The following is a 23340-nucleotide window of genomic DNA, read 5'->3' as shown; positions in this document are numbered from 1 at the left end:
CTGTTTGTGCCCCCTTTCGAAAGATATCCAAAAATACCATGATTGTAGTGCTAGTATTAGACATCACAATTTTCTTACTCCCTACTGTAGTTATCCCTTTGCAGTTGATGAACAGAATGTCAAGTTCAGCTAGGTCAAATTCTTAGTCAGTTGCACGGACATGTATTACAGAGGTAATCGCACAATAAACTCGAGTATGGCACTGTATCATATGGTGTCCCTTTTCTTACCGTTCCCTTTCATTTTAGTAAGCTGCTCACTATGCTGCTGTAGTCTTATACGACTTATCGTTTGTAAAAATAGCAGATGCAAACGGATTTCAATTTCAAACAGGGTGAAAGTTCAATCAATGATATCTATTATAGCACTATCAACTGTGTGCTTGGTTTTCAACATTATACTTCTCTTGGGAATTCTTCATCAGCGTCAGAAATCCAAAAACAAATTGATGCTCTTATCAGATTTCGATGACAACATGTCCATTTGGATGTTGTTGTATGGATACAGCTTAGCTCGCCAGGTAACTGTTTTTCTCAACTCCTTGTGTAACCCTCTTATTTACATTTGGCGGATGGGGGATTTGAGAAACTGCTTGCAGAGGGACTTCATGAGAGTAGTTCAAGTGTTCAATTATCGCCCCGAAACGACTGCTAGGGACTTTGTGGAGCTTGCAGGAATCAGACTTCGGAGAGATTTGTTTAGTACGTCAATTGAAGTTGGTTCACCAGACATGGTAGTACAATATCCACGATTTTGTCCTTCCGATGCTACAGAATCAGTTGTTAATGTTGAGATGAATAAAGAGGTCAACTCTCGACCTAGACTTCATTGCGATCCAGTAATTATAATTCATAATGCTGACGTATGGAGGGCGGGTAAGGTAGAAGATGTGATCGGTAACATCAGTACTGACGATGGTTGCTTGTGCGAATATTGCTTTTTACATCGTCACAGCGTTACAGTTGAGATGAATCGAACTGTACCTGACAATTTTACTATTTGTGTTAACAGGTGTGTTGAAGGAAAGAGTATCAATGTGTAAATCTATATTTTATATCCAAACTACATTTTTTTAGAGATTTTCCAGAAAGTGATCTTTCAATGTGTCCAATTTTGGCTCACAAATGCAGTTATTTGAAACCGTTTCGGGGCTTTTAATTGCAATAAGAGAATAAGGTTTTCTTGTCAGGCACTCCAGTGCGGCCAACAGTTCAACAAATGGACCAATACCTGATCAGTGATCCGTGTTGTCGTCCAAGATCAAATAAAACCATCCATTCTCAAACTCCATTCAGAATACCAAACCCATGACTCTTCTTTTTACTACCTGATCAAGTTATTCAAATATATATGATATATATTTGAATAACTTGATCTATGTAAGTTTTTTCGTTAACAAAACTAAAAGCTTTTGTGATTCAAAGAGGAACATTGCAATGATTTTAAAATTGTTAGGTTCACAGAGACCTTTTGATGAGGTATCTATACTATATTTTGAACTTGACGAAATCCCCCCGGCAACGGGGACACAAAAAAAAACACTGAAAATTGACAAAAAACCGACCTGGCGTGACCGATTTCAGCTTGCAAATGGAGTTGAAACCTCGCGATTTTTAGCAGGGTTGTAGAAAAAAGGATAGGAATAGGAGATATAATTCTTAAAATTTTTATTAAGACTTTAGATTTTCTATAATTAACGTCGGAAGTGAGGTAAAATAAACGTTAGAATAGTGGCGTAATTTCATCAAAGGTTACCTGCGTCGTTGCTTAGCAACATCAAGAGATTGCACGTGCGCGAGCAAAAACAGATTAGCAACGTGCGTTGCCATGCTTTATAATGATACGTCATAACTAGCTCACATTTACTGATTTACGCTCACATTGTGAGTCTCAATATGAAATGTGAACTTATTGCAAATGAAATTTTAAGGCGTTAGTGCTGAGTTTACCTCTGGTGAACTTGCCGATCAATATATCAAGCTGTTCATGTTTGCTGTAATTCACGACGTTTAAGAATAAGGTAAGTAATTAGTAACTTGTTAAACTGGTTTTTAACAACCTGGTAGATAGCGCGACTTAATGAACCTTAGAAATAAAACACCGGTAGCATTATAAATCTTAACTTTCGAGGTACCGCCCACCTACACAGAATAGTTGGCACTCTGACAATTGTAAATATCCAGACAAGTGCTTGAAGATCGCGAACCTACCATGGACCCACATACCGCTACCAAGCTTCTACAATACCATTGAGGCACTGAGATCGGACCACTGACCGGTTGATCGTTCTTTGGATTCAATTCATTGATCAACAAAAATTTATAATTACGCAGAACAGTAAATTACTAATTATATTACCCAAAATTCCAGGTTTGAGCTCAGGACAAAGTCATGGAACCCATTAGGAATCTGCTACTCTAATACCTTAATTAGTGGCAGTTAGAGATTGCCTCTACTTCTTGCATGCTGCTTGATCCATGTCAAAAATTAGCAGGAACTGATAGATGATATTGTAATTGTGTACGTATGTTAGGCGGGCATATATCTTAGTTCTTGTACGTGGTCCTGTTCTACACTACAAGAAAGGATAATGACCCACAATTATGATTGGATAATGCGATGAAAACAATGAGCTTTAATGCTATTTCCGATTTCTGCAAGTTCCAATAGTTATACAACACCTAAATTTAAGTTCCAAGAGTTCCGTCACTGTGCAATTTATTGTTGAAGTGCGGCCGGTTACGAAGTTGTAATGCTTCCTCGACATACAGCCGCTCACATCAAATTGTTTTCACTACTTGCTTGTTCATTAATATTTATGTTGTTCGCTGTTAATGTGGTTTTACGTTTAAATTGAGGGCTTGTTTAGTGCTTTGTGGTTGAGAGGTAAGATGAAAACGCGAAATTTGAGAGTAAGAAGAACTGAAAATAGTTTCACAATGCTAGCAAGTTCAATTCTGTTATTTCTGGTGAGTAATTGGTGCAACATTATGCAAAGAAGGCTTCAGCTTGACCGAGAATGAATGAAAGATTACGATGATGAATACTAATTACCTTTAACATAGAAACTAATGAGACGGAACATTTCTCCTTAATTCTTTAATTGATAAAAACTATAGCAAATCTGGGCGACAGGAAATCGTGGCGGATCGGGTTTCATCTTCAGCTTTAACCTTTTAAATATTTGTTTTTCTTTATTACCATATTCTTTTTAATTCCTCGTAATCAATTTATATTCAACTTCATAATATTTTTGTTTATTGGCCAAGTTGAAGCCTTCTTTTCAGCAAGTTAGACTATTTTTACAACTTAAGTTTGTTTAGTTTTTAGAAGATTCTTGGCATTTATTCAAGGAAAAACATTGATCAAGAAACTTCATTGCCATAGTTTTACAATTTATGTCGACATCCAAAATGCGGCTAAGATACTAAAACTAAACATTATTTTGCCTTTCGTTTTAATCTTGGATTGTATCGTTTCCATTTTTAATTTTTCCGTAGAATAACCAACTTGGTTATTTTATGGAAAAATGAAAAGAGAAACGATACAACCCAAAAAAACGAACACTTACAGCAGCAAATTTGTTGCATATAAGCATATAGTATTAGTGCGATCCCACCTGCCTAAAACTGCTTTATTTACAGCAAGAGTGCAGCAAATTTGGCCAAATTAGGCGCTTCAGTACAATGTTGTATTGTATGGAAGCCTACCAAGGCTGTCAAACAAGGTTCGAAGCAAGAGATTAGAAATGGCGACACACTGAGCTACTCTCCAGTGATTTAGTCTTATGGGAACCTTCGTAATAGAGCACAACAAGGCTGACCGAGACATGGGTTCGTAGTTCATCTTTAAAGTTTGTCCCATCCTTTGTGTTAACAGTGAAATACACTACAATACTACAATATATTTAGTCTTATGGGAACCTTCGTAATAGAGCACAACAAGGCTGACCGAGACAAAGCTATTTGTTTATGTTACTGAAGGGAGTTGGGACAAACTTTAAAGATGAACTACGAACCCATGATGGGCTGATATGTGTGACAGGGATATAATATGGGAGGGTTATTATAGGAGTAGGTCGGACTTAGTTCCAACGTAGTAGTACTAGCAGTATAGACATAGTACTACAGTAATACCCCGATTTACCGCGGAGTATTTTGAATGAGTTTTTCATTTGCCACGTTTCACCCTCTCTCGTTTTGTATAAAATATATCAGTACCATTATGAGTCGTACTTGGAAAACAATCGATAATTTGGATATAAACGGGGAATGGTTCGAATTTTTTTTCGTTATAATTGCTGTACTCTGTAAAGTTTGAAAAGCATTTAATAAAAAGGCAACAGTCACAACAGGTAAAAAAGTGTTAACACGTACTTGTATCGCATTTTTATGTTACCTCTGTAATCCAGAGCTCATGGATCTTGTGAATGTGAAAATTTAGAGTTTACCAACTGTAACTGGAGATGACTACAATCGAAATATATTTGGCAAGAATCTGAATGTTTTCAGTGTTGAAAGTTTAGTTTCTTAAATCCTGGAGTAGTCATTCGTGTCCCTGATATTTGGGTTAATTCTAACTCTCTAGAGTTTACCAACAATACTTCAATAAGACATCAGACGTATTACATATTATCAGTTCCGATTTCTCATTGGCTACCGAGTACAGTAAGATGTTACAGCTGCACAAGCGAGTGCGCTGCCTCATGACTGGTGGAATCCTTTGTGTTAACAGTGAAATACACTACAATACTACAATATCTGGCAATCCATTTCCTTGCAACTCCACGGTTGGAGCATTGTCCTTATTGCAAGCCTTGTACAGCTTGCCTTATGGAGTGGAAGCTCTCCAACCCAACTGTCGGGCACCCCCTTTCGCCATGTATATAATTGCCATGGGCACGCATTTCCTATTCATCATTTCATTGCAGGCGATCCCTTAGAGCTAAGGGTCATCAATAATTTTTACTAGGTTAATTATGATTCTGCGAATTGAAAATTCCAAGATCGTTGCGATTCCTGATTTCCTAAAAGAAGAAGCATAAAATACTTTTCTAGACTTGAAGTTGAAATGTTTAAATTAGTGATCTCGCGCCAATAAATAAACTAGAGGTGGCTCTTTTTCGTGCTTATCGAAGTTAATATCTATTGAAGCTTCCTATTTTTTAAGTCATCTAACCTTTATTTTCTTGATGTATTATAATCGTGGCGAGAGTAAGGACTGACTCGTTCCCCGTAAAATCTTTCAGGTCGACAAACCTTGTTGCCCGACGGCAGTAAAGTTTCTGACCCATACTCTATGCGTTTTATAACGCACTTTAAAGGGAATTTTGTCCCCATACCACTCATAATTGGGGCCATTCATAATTTAAGCTGCTTATTGTTTCCAACCCTTCTTTTGAATTTAAGCGTAAATTTAACTATCAAGGTACTCAGGTATAATTTATGCCTGATTGTACTCCATTTAATGTCGGGTAGAAACACAAAGAATTGTAAACAATTCCAATTGTATAATGACAATTATCAATCAATTCGCATTTATACTGAATGTGTATATTTTTAACCAGAGTCTATTGCAATGGCCTTTATTGCGGATTGATCTGAGAGACTGAATTGGTGGTTTTGACGGAGATTTGTCTCTTTCACTTAATCTATTTTTGGTTATTGATCATTCTAGTAACACTGGAGTTGTTTTATCACACAAATCTTTGTTTGAATTGTCGTGTTAATTGGTTATAAGACGACTGTGTTTTATTATCAGCTTAGTACTGACTAAACAGATAGTCAGTATTTGCCACTAAAGTTTTCAAAATCCGAGGCTTGATCACAAAAGCATGCGTCAACTTTTATATTGCTGTTGATTATAAATTGCGATGCAGGCTATGTTCCGCAATATCGTAACAGATAGGCTACGAAAAGCCCTCATGGCTCATCAGTGTACACGCTTATATTGTGTTCTCGGTGTACACGAGAACGGTTATAAAACATTCACTTTTAGCATGCCCCTGTTTCAGTTTGTTTGGTGAGGTTTTCATTGTGACTAAGCGATCGAACGACACTCGTTTTATGATCATCTTGTAAACAATGGTTTGCTCTTTTGGTACCTACTTTTTCCCAGTCAGCAAGAGCTACCAATTTATTCGTTTTTATTTAGCAAGGTTTTCATTTTGCGCAGGACGCGTTATGACGTCATTTCATTCGAGCAAAATAGCTTACAGACTATTCAGACAGAAACTCCTCTTTTACACATTTTATGACCTTTTTTAAAAGAAACTCCTCTTTTACAAGTAGTGAAACTCGTGGCAAGTGATCTAGTTGGTAAATGGGGTCATTATCTTCATTACCATAACAAAGTGTCCCCGCGCGGCAATATCAACCAGTTTTCCGTTAAGGTCATTAACTGCAGTGCTCCAGATTTATTTTAAACTTAAAATATAATGGAAACCCACCCAAAAATTTACCAACGGCCATGAGTTCCCAATTACTAATAACACAATTATACTTTCGTTCTGATCGATAGAATTACGGAGATCGCTGATAACCAGGTTAAGCCATTTCAACCCGGACAAAAAAGACTGTATACCAGAACTTGCCTCTCTATATTTATTTGCCATAAGATTTAAAATAACCGAATGGTTCCTTCGGTTTAAACGCTGGCTCCTATGGAGCTCAAGTTTAGCCTCAACATCCAAACAATTCATTATATTCATAAACCACCCTAAAGAGAGTGATAATCGCTTAAATGTGTAATTTTTAGGACATCTCAGCTACGGCAGTTAGCTGAAACAGAACAATCAAAGTTTTAAAGTTTTGATAATTCGTAATAATCCGAATTAGACAGGTTTGAGTCCCAAAAACGCAGGACGATTACAAAATGATCTAACGTCAATTTTACGAAAAGCAAGAAGGTAAAACAATAACGGTGCGTCCAGCGTCTACCTTTTTAAGTCCACCTTTTAATTTTAAAATTCAATTTAGTAAAATTCTAAGACGGGAAATAATTGGTCTAATTCCCTAGACGGCGCGGTGACTCGGTTTTACCAGCTTACCAGCATTCCAGCGATACATCCTCTGATACCTACTCAGCTGGCAAGACAGTTGCCAGGTATAAGAGACAGGCGTTATTGGACCGTTTAAGTAGTCAGTACTAGTTATTATTAATTATAGCTCATACCCTCTATCTTTCAAGTCATCAAAATTAAATTATGATCTTACTATCCGGCCTACCCCTTGTCAAGTCAATTGACTATTTAACGTACTAACTTTAAGAAGAGGCTGGAGTCCTTAGCGTTCATATTTTTTTCCGTTCAAATAAAGTCTGTCCGTTTACGGTCCATCAAAGTCAAAGTCCTTCTTTGACTTTGACGAAATTATTCCACTTCAAACTTATTATCCAGGATATGACTACTTTTTAATTTCGGTCAATTTCAATTTCAATCAGACTAAATGATATAATTGGATCAATAGAAACATATTATTATTAAACAATTTTTTGGCTAAATCTCATTGTGGGTATACTTTATTCAGCTTCCTTGTTCATTTTTTAAATCGTCAAACAAATTTCGGGTATGTAAAGGTTTCTGAAACGCGTTCATATCAATGTCCGTTTAGAATTAAGTCAAAAAAATACAAAGTGACCACATAGGTAAACTGCTATGAAAATTGAAACGTGGTTAAAATGTTCGGATAAAGTTCAGTAATTGCTTTTAAAAGTTCATTCTTCTCGACTTCAAGAAAGTGAAGTAAATTTAAACATGAACTCAAATAGAAATTACCCAACTTGTTTGGTGCCAAAGTCTGTATTATGTCATGTTTAATTAACTTAAAGAGGTTGGCACGTCTCGGATGACTTATGACGAGCCCGTCAATATTACTGGTGAACTTGTATTCTTCACCAGCTTGGAGCACGGCGCATTGACGCGAACTGATTGTTAATCTGGAGCCTTTCGTCCGAATTTTTACACAAACAAACAACATTTGATTATAAAGGATAAACAATCGCTATACTCCCAACATTTTCTATTTCATTAAAGTCACATATAGGTACCATTAACAACAAAATATGACGATACTTTTCACTTTGTAATTGTAAATTGCCGTTCTTGTAGTATTAGAGATGATGAACTTCCATAAACATATTTTTTCGTCCTTGAAATAATTCGGAATCTGTATTTACAGATTAAGATATATTTGTAGTCTGGCGGTATGTTCTTGATGGATGGGTCCTCCGCCTTACTGACTGCACAGTGCACACAATGGCTAGTTTACATGTAATTGTAACATCTTACATCGGAGAAAGAATCGTGAGGCTCCTTTCCTTAAACACAATTAACGCTACAAACACTCAGTAGAACATTGAACACCCTGACACCCTGGCAGACATTTCAGTTTCTAAAGGGTCTGAGTATCTTTCATAAGTAGATTCAGAAGTAAATACGTCAATAAATTGTCTACTAATCACCCGCAGCTCCATAATTAATTTTACTGGCTCCGCCTCTTGTTTAAACTCACAAGTTTTAAGATTAGGCATGATTGTTATATTGACTTGTCCTCGTCAAAAATTACCTGCAGAATCAAGTCGAGACGAGGACATTTTATTCACCGAAGTTTGCAGATATACGAGTTCCAAAAAATAGCACTTTCAACTTCCATTGTCAATCAGAATTATTTTTTCATGCACTTATAGAATATAGATGCTCGCATGACGGATTTATATTTAAACTCACATTCGAGTCTGCACAATTATTCAATAAGAGTTTCCGCTAAAAACAGTTCCACAATGAGACTGACTGGTGGTAAACAATGTAACAGCTTCACTTTCGAGTTAACGTCGACTCGTAGTACACCTCTAGGCTCTAGAGTAGGAAGCCCCGTGTTATAACTAGTGGTGCATGCATCGGTAACTCAATTTGCTACTTGACTACTTGAGCAGCCTTTGAATGAATTTTGCGGTCGAGATTACAATTTTCAATTTACCAAAATGTTACATACAGAATCGTTCAATTGAGGACCGTTTTACAATAAATAGTGCGTGACATTTAATGTGTTCCAATATGATTATATAGCTGAATAATTCGTAAAATAAATATAGCATTAAACTTCGAGCCGATAAATCTGCCACGTCAGCCAAGTCTGTCGAAGATTAACCAGGTTCTCCAATACAAATGAAATATCTCACTAATAGAACCGAGCACTAACAAAGTCATATAAGTCTGAAAGTCTCCCTCTAACTCTAACTCGATTTTAAGTTCCTCTCCGAACACCCAAAACCCATGATGCTATAATAGGTAAGTTTTATTTGCTAGTCAAAAATTCAGACTGACGTCTAGACTGCTTAGAATTTATCACTTAGAATCTTAAACTTTCAAAACTTATAAAGTTATTACCACTTTCGAGCTATTTAGTAAAATTTGCTCAAATTGCTTGAAAAATATTACTCACCAGACCATAGAGTCGCCAGCTATGCAGGCCGTCCTGACCAGCCCTTAACAGTAACAGTCACAATTCTCCATCTGAAGTGGTTAAATTGGCCTTACATGTAAATCATATCTCACTAACAAATATTGCACTTACTATCCATTATTCTATTATTGAGGCCTTAAACTTAAAGCCAGATTCACCAAGGTAAGTGTTTATTTGATTTTCAGTACACGCAGCTACCGGTCTGTTTAACTTTGGTACTGCTTGAGTTCGTGCGGTGATTCATCTTGTGAGAAGCCGGCTTTTAATATTATAGCTTAGCATCAAATCAAGCTGGTGATGAATTTGATATCAAACTCTGAAAATACAAAGTTAAACTTCATTTCCCGGACGGTGTAAATTTTAATTTGTAGCCATCAACAAAAACTTATTGACGACCGTCATTTTCTTTGTCGACAAGATAATTGAATTTAACCTGACAGAGGCTGGTGTATTTAAACCCTGTTGGGCTGTTGCATCAGTGCGTCCGGCTGATATGTTAACCTTAAACTTGTTTTACAGTGTTTTCCTGCTTCATCGGTAAAACTGTAAACATGAATATCCATCACTTGACGTGGATCGATCAAAGATCTTTCCCGAGCACTGAGCTTAAAATGTTACACATTTTCAATCTCTATCGACATGTACAGTTTAATGGACATTAAGATTTTCAGCAATGCGACTGCTATTAACATATAGCATTAAAAATATAGCAGCCATACAGTTTCCTTTAACACATGGCTAGCAGCTCTACACGAGATAGTATATAGGGCGATTACTGAGCGCATGCTCCAGCCGCCGGAATAGTCTTGGTTGCTACTTGATGGTCTTCTGCTCTCTTTTCGTTAGGGTGAAACTTCTGATATGAGTTCGGTTAGTTTTCCATGGTAGTTTTGGTGGAGTATTTGATTAATTTGATATGAAGTTGACGGTCGCTTTGATCTCAGTTAGAGTACACAGCGTAGACGATCTTTCATCGCAGATGAGAATTGTTGTGCTTCATTATAACTTTAATTGTGCTATCTGTATTTTGATGAATTCTAAAAGTTTTTAAATGCCTCATTATTGCACTTCTATATCAATTGAGTTCTTAAAATTAGGATATTGAAGATTCAAGTCAACACCAATTTTTTGTTTTAAAGAAGTACGTGGGTTAAAATAAAAGTTCCAGATTATACCGCTACTCAGTTATTTATTAGTAGACCAGCTATTTATACAATATGCAGTAGCAAAATGCAAATGCATTTATAGTTCTATTTGATCGTAGAATGTACTGTTAAATCTCAATTTTTCGATATGCCGCTGAAATTCTTTAACTGCCTAACGCATATTGCATTTGGCGTTTGTGATTTCATATTTTGATGCGATTTTGGCAAGTTCATTCGTTCTGTTTCAATTTTGAATTTAGACAACATGGCTTCACTTAACTAGATTATTATACATACAATCGAAATAAGTTCAATATCCGGAGAGGAACATTATTTATGAGTCGCGTTGTTGTGATGTTTAGAGTTCAAAATTGCTGATAATTCCGTGTATGCGGCCAAGGGAAATTGCTCTTTTCAGGTAAAGGAAACTGTTCATCGTTTCAATGATATTTATGTTCTCAATAAAATTGAACAGATTTGTAGTGTTGTAATTAGTTTTTAAAACAATAGAAATAATATGACATAATACCCAGTAATAGTACAGATAGTGATACAGTGCAGGTATAATAGTGTACATATTTAATTTCGAGCTATTATGATTTCAGTAAATATATACTTTATTCAATTGTTATTTAATTAATTGAGAAGTTCAAAATTTTGCTAATAAAATTCTTACTTTTATAATCCCGCATAAATCTTTGAAATGTTGGCTGCATTATAGTCTTTAATGTCCTGAATATTAGAAAACTGACAATAAATCTTTACCCGCGTATATTTGTTACAAAAAAGATGATAGTCATCAACCTTCCTTTAGACACGATCCACTATACATATATTTCTTACTTTCTCAGTTTTCAGTTCTAAATTCAGTTTTAAATTCAGCTCTAAACATTTTGTTGGGCGAGAACATTTCATTACATGGCTAAAAATTTCATGTTGGTATTTAGGAGTTGTCAACAGTTGGTTCTGTATTTAGGAGTTGTCATGACAACTCCTAACAGTTGGTTCTGTCTGGACTCTGTTTCTTGGTTACTGTTAGGTCCGACCGTTTAACACTTGTCTTAGTTAGTGTAACAGTGTAGAATTCAGCGCTGACAAGTAATCTTTCTTGGCCAGAAAACATAATCAAATTACTGGCAGGTTCAGTATATCAAAACATGCTTGCCTTGTATTTACAACTCAATTTCTGACAGCCTTTCTTGAAGTTTCAATCCAGATTTTGACTTTGTTGAGTTCTACAAATTTCTGGCATGTTTAGTAGTTAACACACCCGTAAAAACTTCCTTGAAGTCGTCACTTTACCCAAAATGATCCTGATCAATATCTGAGGTATTTTGGAAAATCTTATTCTGAAAGCTGAATACGATGCACCCCCATCCATTCTGTAGGCTAATTTCTAGTGATAGTGCAACGCAGCTTAACAAATAACAAGCAGTTTGCCAGGACTACAATAAGGGCTAAGCGCATAACACGTAGAGTATTTAGAAGATAAAGGAGCCTGATAATAGCTTAATTCCCCTGAAGAATAAGATATACTATAAGCTCGTATTGTATAATCCTTATACTATAAGCACAACCACAGTGGCAGCCCTGTTTTTTCTTAACAAACTTCAGTGGTACCGTGAAGTGTACAGCCATCCTCGCCTTGTTTATAAGTTTATAACAAGTTAAACCAGGGACCAGGTATTAAAGTTTTGACTTGACAACTGGGCAGGATATAAAATGCTGCTTGGCTCCTATAACGCGTGACGTATGCACCTACACTGACTTGTGTTAATCGATTTTGTATGGCGGATTACAATAGGGGTGTGGGTACTTAGGAGGGAATCGTGATAGCAAGGTCTTAGTTTTCCTGGGTACAGAATTGAAGGCTGTTTATATCAGGGTTTTAGTTTTTAGACTAAAATTGCATCGCCGCGGAGCGAGGTTTTAGTTTGTTTGGGTCTTAAGTTCAGAAATAGTTGGATCACTGAAGGGTTTAGTCTCGTGCGGCTCAGATTAAATCCCTGGATGGTGCTTGTTTGATCAGGAACATGCATATTGAGTGTCCATTAACTTTAGGGTATTGTTCAAGACACGTGCGGCTTATATCGGTTAGGAACTTCTATCTTTTGTTTATTCATCTACAACTCTTATTAATTCCTGCCTTCCTCCATCCATCACCTCAACGTTACCCAACATCTTTTAAATTAAATAATTGAGCATCCTTACTTTGCACTATGCACACCCCACCCGCTTTCTGTTCTGTGCTAGTTCCCACCCAACAAGAATCCGTCAGATTGCTGACAGTTTTAAAAAGGCGGTAACATTTAACAGAAATAACTCGCGCTGAATTTAAGGTTTAACAAAGTATATTCTCGTATGAGCTGTTAAACACATTTCTATCCATCCAGTTAGGATAGTTGACTCAGATCTGTCTGAAGGGGGCACGTGGACGAGCATGTGAAAATTGACGTTAAAATTGAGCTATATAATAAGTACATTCCCAATATGTAGCAAAACATACCTCCCGCCTGTGTGTGACTAGGTGTTCAAAAAGATGAGATACCGTCAACTTTTATATAGTTATATACACAATGGTACTACTTTTATAGAAACCCTACTCTAAATTTTGAGTTTCAATCATCACTGACTAGTATATAACTTTTCTTTATCGGCGATCGAAATGATTTTCGTCTTTTTTGTCGGAGGCATTTCTTTCCACAATGTCTGGATTCTTAATTTATAAATTCTTGCAAACGTGAAATGCAAAGCCATTTCAAAACAGCTATCTATAAACCTGCATCAAAGAATTAGGGTTTGTATTTATTTCCCAAAATACCCCCATTATTTCCGTTCTACCTGACCAATACTTCACATACCATTACACATGTCAACACCTACCATTACACATATCAACACTACACTGACATACTTCACAACTGTTGCCAGAAGCACTTGTAAATAACAGCTTGTTTGTTTTTACAATTTCTCAATAATCATTGATCTTGGAAATTATAACAGTGCTTGATGAAATGTTTATGGCCAGAATGGTTTATAATTCAATGTTCAAGTAATAAATAGTTTAGTAACAAACAGTAGGACAATAGTTCATGCCGTTTAAAAACCTAAGGTTACTGACATGCCCTTTCATCGGAATTGTTACTGCTTTCAACAGAGCATTTGTTTGACCGAAATTGTAAATTTAAAGTAGGAACGCTTAACTTTCACTAATTGTTAACCGTGAAATTTTGCTTTGATTTTGAGCTATGAAATTATAGTTAGATCTCAGAGCAAAACAAAAGTTTGCACTGTAGACCAAGTTTTAAACACGTGTTAGTATCTAACACGTCTTACTTAGACTTACAATTATGTAGTAGCATCATGCCATGAGACAACTTAAAAACTGTTGAACATTTGAACCATTTCAAACATATCGGTAACCTATGGATAACAATGGGTAGACATGAATTATTGATTGTAGCTTCATTTCCATAACATTTCTTTGGAAACATCTGTGTGATTGCACCGGAAACAACAGATTACGTTTGTGAATTTTATGGTTTCAAATCAGTACCACATTGGTGTAAGCTCTACTACACCAAATTTTGAGAAACTCGGAGAGCAAATGGACGAAGCGGGTTTGTCAGGACACCACTCCATTTCATATTCATTGTAATTGCCAATTTATCCAACTACCGGTTATAAGATTAGCGTTGTCTAGACAACGCTGCTCTTAGGGGTTATACTGTTATACTGTTAACACTTGTTTTTATATCATGAATACGATGTAGTTACATTGAAACGTAGAGTAAACTCCTTTCCCTAATAAGAGCATTTTTACTTGTCGCAGTAACCGGGATAAAGATAATTTTACACAGAATACATTACAACAATTCGACTCATAAACAATACTCCAATCCGAATTTTATACTAGTAGTAGGTACTAGGAGAAGCTAGGACTACTTTGTAACTGATCACTTTATCGTATCAAGGTGTACTCTCGTCGTATCAGCCTGATTGACAGATTCCAATGTACCGGCAGTATGCAGTGATATCGTTAGTGTTTCACGTTGTATTGTATGACTGTTGTGTTATTAAATCCTGTCGTTTACCAGCATGAGTCACACGATAATAGGTAATAAGTTCAGTAATTACAGAGATTTATACCAGGTTGGGAGAGCGGTTTATAATCCCCGGGTGGGGGGGGGGGGGGGGGGGGGGGGGGCAGCAGGTGGTTGCAGGGGGCGGGGGGAGGCAGGTGGTTGCAGGATTCCTACTACCGGGTAACCGCTTTGTGCTGCTTTATATATTCAGCTGGTTTATTCGCTTACTCTACCCGGCCAATCTTGTGACTAATGCCATGAAATGCATTGTCAGTCATAATTCACAGTCCCATTTCTATGTGCCAAGTCATTTTATGTAAGTTCCGTGTTGTACATCTTGTGTTTTTATGGCCTCCAAATCTACACCCTGTATGCTCTACCTGAAAAAGTACATCTGCACAACAACGACTTGTATCTTTATAATATCTTGTTTTCACGGGCTTGTTGATACTCATATTTTAGTTGATTGCAGTTTCATCACATCGTCATTAATATTATAATAGACCTCAAATAAAGTGCTTTATACTGTTATAGTTGTATCTTGTTGCTCTCAATATATTTGGTCTCCGTGGATATGTTTGAGCCCTGCATTCATTTTGACACAATTTCTCACACATATCAGTTTTCGAAATGAAACTTCCACTTTCTGTTGTCATTGACAAATTCAGGACTAGCATTTTTAGTAACAGTTCGATAATATAGAGATATAGCTGGTTGACGGCAATAATGGACAGCTTAGTAACAGGTCCGTTGCGTTTTGTACCAGAATGCCGTAACAAATAAAACGTTTTATCTCAGTTTGATGACAATTCATCAGCGGAGTGACATTCGGAGACAAAGTGTTGGACAAGATGTAACATGCATGTACGGGATCCAGAAAAATCGTATGAATTAAATAACAATAGTCCGATAAGACAAAGTAACACAAGTAAACCCAGCAGATCCAACTCAGTGCAGCCCATCATTACAAGGTATGCGATAACGTCATGATTACCATCACTATGTTGACAGGGTTGCATTACTAGGGTAACTTCACAAGGGTAACAGCACTAAGGTAACATCACTAGGGTAACAGCACTAAGGTAACATCACAAGGGTAACAGCACTAAGGTAACATCACAAGGGTAACAGCACTAACGTAACATCACAAGGGTAACAGCACTAAGGTAACATCAAAAGGGTAACAGCATCAAAGTAGCATCACCAGGGCTACGTAACAAGGGTAACAGCACCATTAAATTCGTTCCTCAGGGAGGAGTCCTCCCTCCCCGACGTTCAGATATCTTACACCTGCCGCAGGGGCGCAACCCTATTCTCCAAAAGCGTGAGACGTGAGGTACATGAACATCCTGAGGATGTTACATCCTCATTCCCCTCGGGCATTCTTTTGTAAGGACATGAACGTACCGTTTACAAAATTAATAAAATCACGACATTTTGAATCTTCACGATGATGGAGATTAGTGATTCGTCTTCTTTCTACAGAACTGAATTCCGAACACTTGCATCTAGCATCAGAGCTATAACAGGCCATCACCAAACGCTGCCGCCGATAAATTTACACGCCTTAGTCGAATAATAAACGGCGTAAGATTAATCAGCATTAGTCCAGCATAAATGCAAATTCAAAATTGCAATTGAATATAGTATTCAATTCCCGGTCCATTCTATTTCGGGTAAATCATCGATTCGCATGGAATTTCACTACAGCACACATGTGACGAGATACAATATGTAATTCATCAAGCTCAGCGTTGAAGACGAAATAAAGCTATTGCGCATAAACGTCAACGTTCAATAAATTTATTATTAAATCTAATCAGCTTTGTGTAAAATACAAATTCTTATAAGATATTTTGAATTTGTCCTTAAAACTTGACAAGAAAACAAATGAAGTAGTATGTAACAGTGTGTATATGTGTAGTATGTAGTATGTAAGAATTAACGCAATAATAAGGAAGATATGCACTCCTACATGGGCAGTAATGCCAGAAGACAGAGTACTACAAGTAGACTCAGCAGATCCCACTCAGCACAGCCCAGTCTTCCGAGGTTTGTTTGTTGAAACCTGGAGGTTACTAACAATCACCAGGGTAACAATCACCAGGGTAACATCACCAGGGTAACAATCACCAGGGTAACAATCACCAGGGTAACAATCACCAGGGTAACAATCACCAGGGTAAAAATCACCCTAGGTAACATCACCAGGGTAACAGTATCACTAATATATTCCAGTTTTAAACTTTTAACAAATGTTCTAATATCTATTTTATTCGAGTGCTTGTATAATTGTGAAACTTTCCGTCAAACATAAAGCTTACAATAGTTCCATTGAACAGAATCTATGGGTAACTGAATACAAATGACGCCATAGATCTTGAATTGTGATAGCAAAATGATGTAGCTACTTTATTTTTTACGCTTATCCCCTAATTCGATGCATTACATTTTATGCAAGTATATTGTTTTATTGTTTAAAGCAAATACAATAGATAAAGTTGAGAATCTTATGTAAATGCGGAACTACTCTTGATGTCACGCTCTATCATGTTGCTTGTGATTTAAGTTTATTACCTCCGACTCTTCTCGATTTTTAGCAAGTTGTCAAATATGTTGACTATGGATCTGTGTCCTGTAGGTTGACCTCAGAGATTCTGAATCGTCTTCATGGGATCGGAAAATTGCGTGAAAAAATGCAACTCCCTCACTCCCTCAGCTCATTTGGAAGGGTATACTTGATTACGTTGTACTAGTACGGTATGACCTTACGTAAAGCAGACGCTATATATCCAGTCACCTTTTTTTCAAGTGTACATCTTTTCGCAACCAATTTTTCATGTCTATTATTCTGAATAGAAGGTCTACAGTCTAGTTTATTCCACGTTACTATCAAGTTCGAAAACTGGCTTTGACATTAAGGACATTATTAAAGGCTTGTGTAAACTATCGATACCTTTACTATAAATGTTGCCATGCCTCTATTCCGGCGCTCATTAGATTAGAATTGCCAGGTCATAGGGGTCCACCAAACTAAATTTATCTTGGCACGTTTACGTTGCTGGAGGTTCTAAGGGTTCGTTAGCTGGCTGTTAAACAGGTACAAGGGTATACTTTGCGTAATAAAGTTAAACTTAGCACACTTTCTTATTGCCATATACCGATTCGTTTTTGTTCAGTTTCCTCTGATGCTCTGAAGTTTGACCTTTTCCTGCAAAAGGCTTAATTGTACCGTGTAGTACCATTTAACGTTTTTGCCAACATCGCTATGTGCAGTGATAATCTGTTTTGACTCTGATGTCGAAGAAAGTTCAATTCGGCTATTCTCCGTGGGTGTAGTAGTATAACATTGTTAAAACGCAGTATTTCTTTCTTAGTTTTCGGCTGAAATTGATTGTGAACAGTATTTAATTCCGTCGCCTTTCCGCTTTTTGGTCGCCATGCTAAAGTCATGAAAATCACACCGACCAGACTAAAGAGAGGATTTAATAACGATTAACAGGGAAATATTTCAGTATCAGTCCCGTGCCAGTGGTGGTATCGCCGAATAACCATGTGGGAGGTCACAACCTGAACAATACACTTTCCCCTCCCACCCCCGACATACAAATGTCTAACACCTGCCGCAGGGGCACAACACCCTTCGTCAAAAGCAGGTACGTTATATTAAGTACAATTGTTCTGACAATTTTTTTGTGTTAGAACAACTTACCGTTGACAAATATACTGTAGTAAAAACACAAGATGATGGAGTTTTACAATGCAAGAGTCTATGTTGACAATTGATCTGTAATTTTGGATTTTTATGTTGTGTAACAACCGTACTATGCTGTTTCTAAGCAAATTGACAGGAATGGGAAGTTAACCTCCTAATTGGGAAACACATCCTTCAGGCTTCATTAGTCGTTATACTGTTATATCCCGCATTCTTCACAGCCATCAGCCAGAAATCCTGCCTTTATTAGCTGGCAACCAAGCTTCTCCGATACTATAAATTGTTTTGATAGTACTTAAACTTCCTGTGTTTAGATTGTGGGCACCTCTAACTTATATTAGTCCGTTATTGTCACGTGATATGAGTTCAGTGCGCTGATAGGTCAGCCTGGAAAAGGGGACCGGCATGTAAGAAATTATAAGTTGATAAGTTGATATTCATTGACTTTTAACATTTTTGCTTTTCAAACATTTTAATAACTAACGGCCATAGCTCTTTAGCCGGCCCCAACTTAAAGTAGAACCGCTTTAATCTCCACTTGTTCTACTGTTTTTCATGCTAATTCTTCTGTCCATTTCAAATAGTAATACTGACAAGCCGAAATACCTTGAAGGTCAATTGAATGCGGAATGCTTGGATCCGTGGACCGACAAATGAAGAACTTCATGCTAGTAAACAACGGGGAGAAGATCGTGTACCCAAGCAGTGACAGAATCACCATTAACGTGTGTCAGTACCTAATTTTTACTAACATTTAATATATCGCCACCTTCTTTTACGTTATTATTTTCTCCTTATTTAATATCTGAAAAAACACGCTGTCTCAGTCTGATATGTGAACCACGTACGGCGATATTCAAAATATCAGATCGCAGGTGCACTAGATTCTAAAATATCCGTCAAAATAATGAACAGTCGTGTAATTAACACATAAATTCTTTCCTCAGCGGGTAAAATATTCGAGACCTCCCTGGTGGATCTGAACAAGTTTCCAGACACCCTGCTCGGGAATCACGATGCGAGGAAACAGTACTACGACATTTTCCGCGACGAGTACTACTTCAACAGAAATCAGATTGCTTTTGACTCTATTCTGTATTACTATCAAACAGGTAGAACCCTTTTTACTGTTAAAACCTTGAGGTTTTGAGGTATTGTAGAAACCATATCGAACGATGCATTCCCTTTTTTCATAATTTGCAGCTGAACAACGTAATGTCCTGTGACTTGTCACGTCTAGGTGGATCTATAAAGTCTAGACACCTCCTATACATTTGTGACAGGATTTCGCAAAGGACACTAGACGGTTGAAACCATATATTTAGGTGGGGATTATCCTCTTCCTTAGCATGATCTACATCGCCCTAGGTGGGGACATATACCAACCTGAGGGGTTGCCCGACATCGTTTTCGAAAGAGAGCTAGAATTCTTCCAGCTGATCGACGGTACTTGTGGTGAGTCACAAGGAGAGAGCCCGGAACCGGACATGACTCATAGCCAGCTTATCAGGTATCATCTTATTGTTATCTTATTATCAGGTATCCGTACCAGGGAGAGATGATATTAAAAATATCCGTACCTTCATGGGAAATAGCTTTAATTCTCGAAATACAAGATTACATAAAAGTAACATCGCAGAGCATATTTTGCATAATTAGTTGTATAGTTAAACTGTTTTGCACATCTACAACCTAACCCCTTCAACGCATGTTGATCATTTCATGGCCATTCTTTTGAAAAATAGTACAACTCTTGCAGTATTCTTGTCGTCACTGAAGACTCTTAACGAACTATTTCCTGCAGTCAGTCGGTTGGATTTCAGCGCTGGAGGTCCGCTTTATGGGGTTTTGTGGAGTATCCAAAGTCGTCCATTCCAGCCCGAATTTGGGCTTACAGTAATATACTCATTATCGTTATCAGCGTGGTAAGGCTTTACGATGAAATTCTCAATTTCTGTAAATTTTATTTATTGCCCTAATTACTTGTAGCCATGGTAAATCGTTAAATAGTGTGGATTAAACAAGTCTTAAAAAACATGAATTCATGAATAATTTATCAGTGTCAACAACTTAATCAATCGTACGATAATTTATTCATTTTACAGTAAATATTAAAATCATCCTGCAGATTAACTTGATATGGGAGAGTATTCCAAAGTACCGAAACGATACCAGCATCGAAACCTTTTTTCATAGTGGACACTGTCTGTGTGTCTTACTTCACACTTGATTTGGTTCTTAGAATTGTAAGAAACTATCAAATCAACTGTCTTTTCAATATTAAACAGTTTTGATATTATGCGTATTTAATAATTTGAGCATGTTGTAATCTTTAAAAATTTCTACGTAGATAATGTGTCAATATGAATTACGATTTTAGTTTACGGCATTAAAGTAAATGACTAATTTCAGATAAGCACACCGAGTTTAGGGAATTTCCTAAAAGTTGTTCTTAACTGGTTTGATTTCCTCGCTATTGTGCCATTTTACGTCGAACTTATTGTCGGAAGAGAGAGTGCATCAGGTAATAGTTAATACTATATTCTGTCTGTTCATTTCAGAGGTTTTGAGAACAGCTAAATCGATAAAACCCTATGAAACGCAAAGATTTATCGCTTATAATTGTATTTGTTGGCTGGAAATCAAATTAGGCCAATAATCATGGATATTGTCCGTTGCGAAGATTATAATAGAATTGGCAAGACCTAGCTATTGCTTATAAGTTATATAACTCTTAAAATTTTAAAAACATTTGTTTCCCAGGCTTGGCAGCATTCAGAATATTAAGGTTATTCAGGATAACGAGGCTATTCAAACTTATACGCCACTCTTCGAGGATGATGCTGATGATGGAGGTAACCGCATCTATTAGTATTTATTTAATTTAGTTAATTATTAATTAGTTTTGTCAATGCAGCCACATCGTTATCATTGTACATACAATCACAGAATGTAATATTTTCTCCGTAAGACCTCTGAAAGCTACCCGTACATTTTACTGGTTACATTCGATTTTTATTTCATGAATGAAGTTTGCATCAACAGTTTCAATATTGAGGAAAAAATCAGACAACCGTATGAAGATAAAATCATTAAACTATATGAGCATAGTTACAGACCCCACACTCAAACCACCATGTGACATATTTGGATGAACCATTTATACATTTATACATGATTTGTATCCCACTCATAGTTGCTATACCTCCATGAAACAATAAATTGCAGATTTGAATCCACATTTTGACTCACCAATATAGGTGGTGAGCAGCTGTTTATCAGAGCTGGGGATGCTGTTTCTTACCTGGGTCATGGGAACCCTCATCTTCGGAACCATAATGTTTTATATTGAGGAAAGTGCCGAATCAGACTTCAAAAGGTTGGTGTGCAAATTGTGTGTTTCCTTGATAATATTCGATATCTTTTAATGTCAAAGGAAAAACATCAATTGATTTCTTATTTAATTGATATAATTGGTATTAGTGATCTGAACCCTCATCAACATTGATCTTATCTAAACATCCCTGTTTAGTATTTTACACGCGTGCTGGTGGGCGGCAGTTACCATGACGACAGTCGGCTACGGAGATCTCTATCCCAAAACTCCTCTCGGTCAATCTGTTGGCTCTATTATCCTCTTCCTTAGCATGATCTACATCGCCCTACCAATGACACTAATAGTGAGCAAGTTCAGCTCCACGCTCCAAGCCCATCAAGAACAAGTCTCTGAGAAGCGCAGAAAGTTTAAGAAAATTCCCAATAAAGACCATCATGCAGGATTCTTTTGATAAAATGGGGGATAAGGTGTAGATTTCTACCTGCAATATCAAACATACAACTACTAGCTAATCAGTTATATCACTAACGGGATCGCAGTTCATCATTTAGCAAGATGGATAAGAGGCTGACTAAATGAATGTATTATTTTGATACGAACACTGCTGCGCGTGAGAAAGGTTTGTTTGAGACATGCCCAACCTCTTCAGCCGAATAATCTGGGTTGAAATTTAACCTAACATTTCTTACAGTTGCAAAGGTCTATTGTCTACACTCTACAGTCACATTTAGACGGTTTGACGATATCGTATCTTTATTGGATATGTTTATTATAATCAGTTTTATAAATGAATTAGGGACGCTGATCCATTACGTTCCATCTCGGCAAAGGGGGTTATTTTTCCTTTTTCCCGACAAAAGTTTTGCATGAATTTTTCAGAGTATTAGTCGATTCTTGAAAATCAATGAAACGTTTATATGGGTATGACGTTTGTCATTTGAACACTAAATCGCAAAAACGGCAAGATTTCTATAGTTTTATTGGAAAAGTACACGCTGTGCATGCCCCGAGGTGTGTTTCTGAGAATGTTCTGCACACTTTGCAGTCTCTGCTGATGATAAATGCTTATTTCAACAGTTATACCAGTTTTATATCATATATTTACGTCGCCTCACTTGCATGAATAATATCATCTGGATATATTCCACGCGGAAATTTCCATGGGTACAGAAGTTATTATATTCTTAGAGAAAGTAGACAATGTAATCTGTCTGGTCTATTTATCTAATTGGTAAATTGAGTAATCTATGTGGTAACTAGTGGTAACTAGTGGTAACTAGTGCTTGTTTCCATGGATTCACCACTCAAATTATATATTAGGCGTCCAATTCTTTATTCTCCTTATCTAGTTATCAGTGTCACAGTTGTCTACGATGTTCAAGTTTATAAATTGTTCCAAAAATGTATTCGAAATTGGATTTTTATGGTTTAATTCAACCTGGTTAAAATCATTATCAATATCCAATGGTCCTTGCCATACCTGGCTTGGTCCTAAAGATTTGTTACAGGAAAATGACAAATTTTGAAGCTCGCTTACTGTTATTGTTGGTCGGGTAAGATTTTTGATCACCAGTACCAAGTACTCTAACCCAAACCT

The 23340-nt window shown here is 36.9% G+C and overlaps 1 protein-coding gene across 2 annotated transcripts; it reads left to right on the top strand.

Moving 5' to 3' along the window:
* The first annotated feature begins 17414 nt into the window (after positions 1-17414).
* On the top strand, positions 17415-22989 carry LOC134816356 (potassium voltage-gated channel subfamily A member 6-like). Of its 2 annotated transcripts, none has more exons than XM_063825167.1 (11): positions 17415-18020; positions 18207-18347; positions 19020-19135; positions 19354-19518; positions 19775-19916; positions 20211-20331; positions 20535-20652; positions 20819-20930; positions 21170-21261; positions 21667-21785; positions 21939-22989. In XM_063825167.1, the coding sequence occupies exons 1-7, from the start codon at positions 17989-17991 to the stop codon at positions 20634-20636; spliced, it is 819 nt and encodes a 272-aa protein (XP_063681237.1). In that variant the 5' UTR covers positions 17415-17988; the 3' UTR covers positions 20637-20652; positions 20819-20930; positions 21170-21261; positions 21667-21785; positions 21939-22989. The 2 variants fall into 2 exon arrangements, with proteins under 2 accessions (XP_063681237.1, XP_063681238.1); XM_063825168.1 differs by having other exon boundaries at positions 17721-17791.
* Positions 22990-23340: the final 351 nt, after the last annotated feature.

Source organism: Bolinopsis microptera, chromosome 6 (genome assembly GCF_026151205.1).
Source record: "Bolinopsis microptera isolate Bmic1 chromosome 6, MBARI_Bmic_1.0, whole genome shotgun sequence".
Taxonomy (NCBI): domain Eukaryota; kingdom Metazoa; phylum Ctenophora; class Tentaculata; order Lobata; family Bolinopsidae; genus Bolinopsis; species Bolinopsis microptera.
Note: the sequence above shows the minus strand (reverse complement) of the source record. Positions and strands in the feature narration are given on the sequence as shown.

Bases quoted from the DNA above. Each gene is read 5' to 3' on its own strand.
- LOC134816356 (XM_063825167.1), top strand. From the start codon at position 17,989: ATGTCGAAGAAAGTTCAATTCGGCTATTCTCC. The intron at 18,021-18,206 runs GTGGGTGTAGTA...GAAATATTTCAG, and splicing joins GTTCAATTCGGCTATTCTCC to TATCAGTCCCGTGCCAGTGG. The intron at 19,519-19,774 runs GTAGAACCCTTT...ACATCGCCCTAG, and splicing joins TCTGTATTACTATCAAACAG to GTGGGGACATATACCAACCT.